At 39.5% G+C, this 7,697-nt stretch overlaps 1 protein-coding gene across 2 annotated transcripts; it reads left to right on the plus strand.

The window, feature by feature from the left end:
• The first annotated feature begins 340 nt into the window (after positions 1–340).
• Positions 341–4,210, plus strand: LOC122060869 (glucan endo-1,3-beta-glucosidase-like). 2 transcript variants are annotated; one of them, XM_042623966.1, is made up of 5 exons: positions 344–781; positions 869–1,387; positions 1,664–2,121; positions 3,586–3,892; positions 3,983–4,210. In XM_042623966.1, exons 1-5 carry the CDS (start codon positions 703–705, stop codon positions 4,003–4,005), a joined length of 1,386 nt encoding a protein of 461 aa, XP_042479900.1. In that variant the 5' UTR covers positions 344–702; the 3' UTR covers positions 4,006–4,210. The 2 variants fall into 2 exon arrangements, with proteins under 2 accessions (XP_042479899.1, XP_042479900.1); XM_042623965.1 differs by having other exon boundaries at positions 341–781; positions 3,586–4,210.
• Positions 4,211–7,697: the final 3,487 nt, after the last annotated feature.

Below are 7,697 nucleotides of genomic sequence, written 5' to 3' on the forward strand. Positions count from 1 at the left end.
TTCCAAAACAAAAAAAAAAAACGAAAAACACCAAGTTGGCACCAAACATTTTATTTCATTTTTTTGTTCCCATAAAATGGATAAACATTTTTTTGGATGATTACCAAATGCAACATTACTCCCATATTTCTTTTCTCATCTTCTCATCTTCTCATCTATCCCCTACTCTACTCCTGTTTGGATTTTTTTTCAATTTTGTTTTGTATGGATCCAGGTAGCCAACCTCGTTTAATTGATATTTTCCTAATTTTTGGATTGTGCCTCTTTCCTCTTCCTCTCCTTTTTTTTCTCTCATCTATCATCTTTCCATCTATCCCTTTACTCCACTCCTATTTGGATTTTTTTTTAAATTCTATTTGGTATAGATCCATGTAGCTGACTCCATTAAACAGGGATAACTTATTAAACCGATTCAACTCAACTCGATCTAATCCTATCCGATTCATCAAACCGTGTTTGCAACTTTGATAGTGTGGTGTTTCGTGTTGAGCTAAGGTACAACTTCAGAAGCTTTCTTCGATTCTTGTGAATAGAGAAAAGGGGACAACCGATCGAAAGAGATTCAAAGTGAAAAGCTAAAAACTGGTACCGGAAGAAAGGCATCTCCCTGTCCCTCAACTTCTCTTCTTCTTCTTCTTCATCTTCTTCTTCATCAATGGCCATCACAAACCCATTCACCAACCTCTACTCGCCGCAAGAGCCATGGAGAAAACCATTAATGCCACTGCTTCAGCCGTCAGCGGTCTCCTCTTCTTCCTCCTCACAGTTAATTTCTTCAACGGTAGGTTACCATTTCCTTTCCTTCTTAATCAAATTACCAATATTTAACAGAGATCGATCTAAAATTTCTCTAATTGTGTATTCTCAGGAGTACAAGGAAGCATTGGCGTCAACTATGGAACAGTTGCAGACAACCTTCCGGCACCGGCAGAGGTCGCACGGTTCCTCTTACAGGACACATTGATCAATCGAGTGAGACTCTTCGATGCTAATCCGGCGATCTTACAAGCTTTCGCTCACACCGGCGTGGCCATTACCGTTACGGTTCCTAACGAAGAGATACCTGACCTAACCAAGCTCGCCTCTGCTCGTCAATGGCTGAAAACCAACATTATCCCTTACATTCCTTCCACTAACATCGTTCGCATTCTCGTCGGTAACGAAATCCTATCGACGGCGAATAAACTCTTCATCGCGAACTTATTACCATCGATGGAGAATCTACACGCAGCTCTCGTCGAAGAGTCTCTCAGCCATCGGATCCAGGTCTCGACCCCACACTCACTAGCGATACTCTCATCATCTAGCCCTCCATCAACGGGGAAATTCCGGAAAGGTTACGACGCCGTTGTACTGCAGCCAGTGCTTAGCTTCTTAAGGGCTACAGGTAAAGACGTTAAACGTTTTTCGGTTTCGGGTGATGTTTAAATGAATTGGTTTGGTTCGATGCAAGATTGTTTTTTAGGTAAAATCAAAATTGAACCGTTTGATAACGATTTTGATGTAAACAATTCGTTTAATGATTTGATTTGGTTCGATTCAATTTGAAAAACGGTTTCATATTTAAAATCAAAATTGAATAATTTATCAAACGGTTTCACGATTTTGCTGTAAATGATTCGATTTACAGTTTCGGTCTGGTTTTGACACACTTAGTCTACAGGTGCGCCTTTCATGGTGAATCCGTATCCTTTCTTTGGCTGCTCTGCGGAAACGCTTGACTACGCATTGTTTCAGCCAAACGCTGGTGTGTTGGACAGTAACACAGGGCATACGTACACTAACATGTTAGATGCACAATTAGATGCTATTTTCTCGGCGATGAAGCTAGTTGGATTTGGAGATTTAGAGATTGTGATAGCTGAAACAGGGTGGCCGTCGATTGGGGATCCAGCGCAGGTTGGTGTTGACGCGAAAAGTGCAGCAGAGTATAATGGGAACCTGATCCGGCATGTGAACTCTGGGATCGGAACGCCTTTGATGCCTAATCGGACGTTTGAGACATACGTCTTTGCTCTCTTTAATGAAGATCTGAAACCGGGACCTACATGTGAGAGGAACTTTGGGCTTTTCCGGCCGGATATGACACCTGTATATGATGCTGGAATCCTAAGACATAAGGTATGGCAGAACTGTACATCGCACTCTATGGAATCATTTACTCCCATTTTTAAGTCTTGGGATGATGTTCTTTGGGAGCGTAGCGTATGCTACCACCCTCTAGTGTTAATCTCTCTCCTATTTTTTAAGAAATGATATCTCTACCCTTTGTTGTGGATCCAGATCCTCTTCAATCGGTTGGGTGCCTTGCACTCTAGGTCTTCTCAACCGTCAGATATCTCACTAGGCGCCTAATTGGTTGGAGATGTCTTTTTCCCCTTCTTGTTGGGAGGAGAGATATAGAGTGCTAACGTATGTTACACCTTGACATAAAACTTAGGGCAAATGTTTTCGTCTAGGAGAGGGCCCTGCACCCACATATAGTGGTGCACAACCCCAGGCTGGCACGGTGGTCATTGCATGGATTTTGATTTTGATTCAGTTGTAATTGGCTAGAAAAGGTTGGAACCCTAAAAACTCAACATGAATCTGCCAATTCAGATTGGTCGGAATTGGTACTAGGCTTGATTGACTCTGAGCCAAACTGGTCTGATTCCAATTCTTGAAAACCTACTTCTTCTTTTTTTGCTAACGATGGGTATCCAAGCCTTCAGCCTGACTAATCCCGTGAGCCCATACTGACCCCACGACCGCATGGACCGGGTCATACCGAGGTTGAATGAGAACCATTCAACTTTCACTTAAAGCAGTAAAGAGCACTAAACACCCCCATGTGAGTGGCCCAAGGTGTACCTAGTGGGAGTCGAACTCAGGACGTCCGAGTTTACGGTTCATACCAAGTTCATTGGTCACCAACTGCGTTACCCCTTGTGTTCTTAAAACCTACTTCAGACTCAAATTTGGTTTAAATTTTATCATTTTCTCTTGACTCATTTAGTTTTGGGGTTATACTCTAGGCAAGTAGTGTAGCTTTTGCCCTCCCCCCCACTTCACACATGTGGGATCCTTGTGCATCAGGTACATCTTTTTTTTTTTTGCTCTAGTTAAGTCATATTATAATTCTGACAGAAAAAAAGTCACATTTTAGTATTGTCATTATGTTGAGATGTTCAGAGTTATATAGTAGTCCCACATCACTGATCTGGGACCTTGGATATCCCTGAATATAACTCTTGGGTTATTATCCCCGGCAATTCCCTTAAGGTTTTGGGTTCGAACCATCAAATGGATTTCGTGGACTATCTCATTTTATTTAACATCATAGACAAGGAGGTGAGTGTTGAGACGTTAAGAGTTGTAGAGATATAATCACACCACACGTGAGGGACATGTTGAAATGTTGGGAATTATAAAGGTACAATCTCACATTGGTTATTTACAATCTTAGTATATGCTTGAACTATCTCCACCTATTGCCTTAAGGGTTTTAGGTTGAACCCTTAAAATGATATAACCTTTGCAAGATTCTTTGTTTTTGTTGTACAATTCTCTTTGATTGATATGCCTATTTTGCTGCTGTAGCAGAATTCGGCATCAATTCCCATAAACCCAAGCCCGGTGGTAACTCCCGTGAGTCCAATGCCATCTACAGGAAAGCAATGGTGCGTTCCAAAATCTGGTGTTGACCCAACTATTCTTCAGAATAATATTGACTATGTATGTGGGCTTGGCATTGATTGCCGGCCCATCCAAGCTGGAGGTGACTGCTTCTTGCCCAACACAGTCCAAGCCCATGCTGCTTATGCCATGAATGCCTATTTCCAAGCTATGGGTCGTTATGCTTATGATTGTGACTTTGCTCATACCGGAGCCATCACTACTGTTGATCCCAGTAAGAGTTCTTATTTGAAATTCCCTTCTTCTTTTTCCTTTTCTCTTCTTTATTTTCTTTCTTTTTCCTTTTATTAAATTCATTTTTCAGGTAATGGAGGCTGCAATTATTGATCGTGATGCTCACGATGCAAAACATTAGAGCAGATAAACCTTTTGGATCTGTAGTGACTCAGTAGCTCATTAATGTGATGAAAAAGGAGATAGTAGTATAACCTTTTCTTTGTAGCAGAAAAAGAAGTAAAAGTAAAATCATTTGAGATTATTTTAGGTTCTTATCATACATATGTGTTCTAGATTCATTTAACTTTATTTTTCATTGTTGGGATGAGTTTTTTTTTTTTACTTACGACGGGTATTCCGGCCTTCGCCTTGACTAGTCCCATCCTGTTGATTCATACTGACTCCACAACTGCATGGACGGATGGACCGGGACATATCAGGGTTAAATGAGAATCGTTTAATTTTCACCGAAAGCAATGAAAAGTACTAAACACCCCCGTGTGAGCGGTTCCATTGAGATAAGAGGAGTCAAACTCAGAACCACATGCTTCCTGAGGCGAAGATCCCTTGCCAACTTGGCTACCTCCTTGGGGTTGATTGTGGGGGTAAGATAGCTTCAAAGAAAGGCCAAGTACATGAGAACCATTTGACAACAAATATGCTTGGACCCACATTGAATGTTGATCATTGGTTGAAGATAAAAGTACATCAAACCCCTATGAACTCTTACCATGACCAGATTGTATCAATTAGGCAAATATAGGTTTGATCAAGATTTGATAAAATCGGCCACATTAATTAGCTAAATGTTTACGCCATCTAGAATTAATGTTTTCTTTCCGCAATACAAGTATTTCCTATTTAATTGTTTGGTGTTGTCTCTTGCTTTTGATTTCATATTCTATAATTTCTGCATAATCTAGATTTAAAAAAAAAAAAATTTATCTTGGAAATTCCAAAATCATACTTTTTCAAACTCTAAAGCATAATCATGAATCAAGCTAATTCTACCCCAGCCTTCCACATCTATTGCACACCATCATTCAAAATTTATAGCTTAAGCAAATTTTATTTTTATTTTAAGGAAAAATCTAGATGTCACTATGTTGATTATAAAACTTCACTTCTTATCACATGGCAATACATGGTAATGTCCTTGGGAGTAAGGATAACGCAAGCATCTCATTGGTATAATTTTAGCTTAAAATTAACAAAGAAAATGATTAAAATTACGAAAGAGGATAACTATTAAGAGTAGTTGATAGAGATTGGTGCAAGAAACTCATCTTACAGGAAGGTCTCGAGATCTAGCCTCCTGGTCCTAGCTTTTCCTCACCCCCATAGAAGGTCTCAAGTTCTAGCCTCTTGGTCTTAGCTTTTCCTCACTCCCATGGAGTATGATAGAGTAGGTAACAATCAAAGAAAAGTATGAAAAACATAAATTTATATTATTTTGTGTTTTTAGATTTCAAATTGACAAGTCATCATTTTCCCTAGGACCTCCTTCTTCGACTGACATGGCCTGTGATATATATTAGGTCCGACCACCTAACATCCTATAGTTGGATAGACCACTAGACCGGCATCATTTTAAAAATTATATTCCCGCAAGAGAGTAAAAAACTCGAATTATGATGGATGGGTAAACTCCATTGCTCAATATTTGGTTGTAAAACTCTAGCCTAATTGTAGTTTTAAGAATGATAAAAAACAAATTTCCAAAAGGAGAAAGTTTTTCTTCACCTTGCGGTGAATGACCCATACAACTATCAATGGCGGTTAATATGTACCCTTATTTACGAATGTTTGATAATAACCCCCATTTTTCCTTTATACCCCATGGATATCATCCAAAGGCCCTAGGGACATCATCCGAAGGCCTTGGTCAAGAGATTCTTTTTCTTCTTCTCTTGACTATGGCTAAAGGAAAACTCAGTCTTGTCGAGAAAGTCAAATAGTAAGCCATACAAGGGGAGCCATATAGTTAATTGTCGGATCATATGGTTAAACAAGGTCTATCTGCCAACACCCCATTTGCTCGGGTGGCTTGTAGCATCAACTCGCAAGAGATTGGTTCGGGTTGTACTTCTTCCAATTCTTTGTAATGGCCTAGTGCTAGGCTTAGCCTGATTATGGAAAGCGTCGATAATAGTGTTTGGTTGTAGCCTAATAGGTGCTGAATTGGTACCAGCTACTCATCCAGCATGGTAACCCCGCCATTAGTTGCTTGTTTATAGCTTGATTAGCCTATTCAAACCTACCATGGTCTGTTTATGACCTGTTGAAGGCTTATTTATAGCCCATTATTTTTAATTAATCCATAAAAGCCCAATTATAGTTCAATTATAACCCAATTATGGACAGTAATTGATGAAAATTTGTAAAATCGTACCCCTACCTTAGCCTGAGGCCTAATTACCTAAATGGTTCAAAACAAAACCTTAAATTGATGGGGTAGCTTTTAGATTTGACCCGACAAATTGTTACCCCTTAAGTCTCAAATCTGGTCAACAAAATAGAAAAACTTTTGACTTAAAAAATATATATTCTGGGATACTGTTTTCTGAGTGTAAAGTATGAGCCACGTCTAGACAAAGGGGCATGTGACCCCAGGAGGCTCACAGTTTTGGAGCGTGCACCCCTACATCCCACCTTGAAAACTACATATATATTTTGTTGAAACCTTGAAATATAATTGAAATGCACAAAATGTGGCAGCACACGTTACTAAATATATTGCCAATAAGTCCGACTAGGCCTGAGCTGATTTGGTATTATTTCAATTTCAATTTCAATTTCAATTTCGATTTCGATTGAAATAGTGACCAAATAGATTTTTTTGTCAATAAATTAAAATTGTTTTGATTGCATCAATTTGAGATATTTCAAAAATAAGAAATCAAATTGATAGTTTAGTTTTTGAGAATAAAATCTTTATATTTCACTGGGGGAGGGTGATGGTGGTGTTAGTGGAGCTGGTGATCAAGTAGAGTTGATTATTTTAAAAGACATGTGAAAACACATTCACCTCTATTATTAACACATGATCATTATAGTGGAAGCCCATAATAGACTTGAAATTGATTTCAATTTAAATCAATTTCAATATTGAAACAATTGTAGCTATTTCACTATTTCAAATGAAATTGATTTCAATTTCTTATAAATAAGATTAAAAAATTATATCAAACATCATATTTGTAAGGGATTGGAGATCGCTACTTGGTTGCGTGGGACCAACTAGGAGAAGCACACATGCATCCAACCAGGGGTAAGGTAGTCTTTTTGCCACCCCCTATGTTTGGGCGTCAGATCGCATGTTGGGGATCACTACCTGGTTGTGTGGCAACAGCACCAACTTGGGGACCAACCAAGGAGCAAGGTGGTCTTTCACTCTTTCTGGCACCCCCTTTGTCTAGGTGTACATGACAAATAGCGTTATTTTCCCCTACCTGGTCCCATGGTGTACACTAGCAAGGCCCAATTGGAGTGCATGTTAGGCATCCAATGGGGGTAGGGTGGTTATTTAGCTCCTTGTGTTTGGCGTAGGAACACATGTTCGGGATACTATTTTCTCCGTTTCTATTTGGGAAAATGGTTTTCATGAGGGAGTGTGGGGATGCACCAAACACATGGGGGACGAAATGACTACCCCACTCCCTTTGAGAGGGAATAATACATACCTTGTTGATGCTTCAACTTGAGCTCCCATTGGCTTATGTGCTAGTGGAGAGGCTGCACTTTTGGACAGAGATTTATTTCCCTACGATTTATATGGGAGAGGGATAGGTATGCTAGCGTAG

The sequence above is a fragment of the Macadamia integrifolia genome, chromosome 14 (assembly GCF_013358625.1).
Source record: "Macadamia integrifolia cultivar HAES 741 chromosome 14, SCU_Mint_v3, whole genome shotgun sequence".
NCBI classification, from domain to species: domain Eukaryota; kingdom Viridiplantae; phylum Streptophyta; class Magnoliopsida; order Proteales; family Proteaceae; genus Macadamia; species Macadamia integrifolia.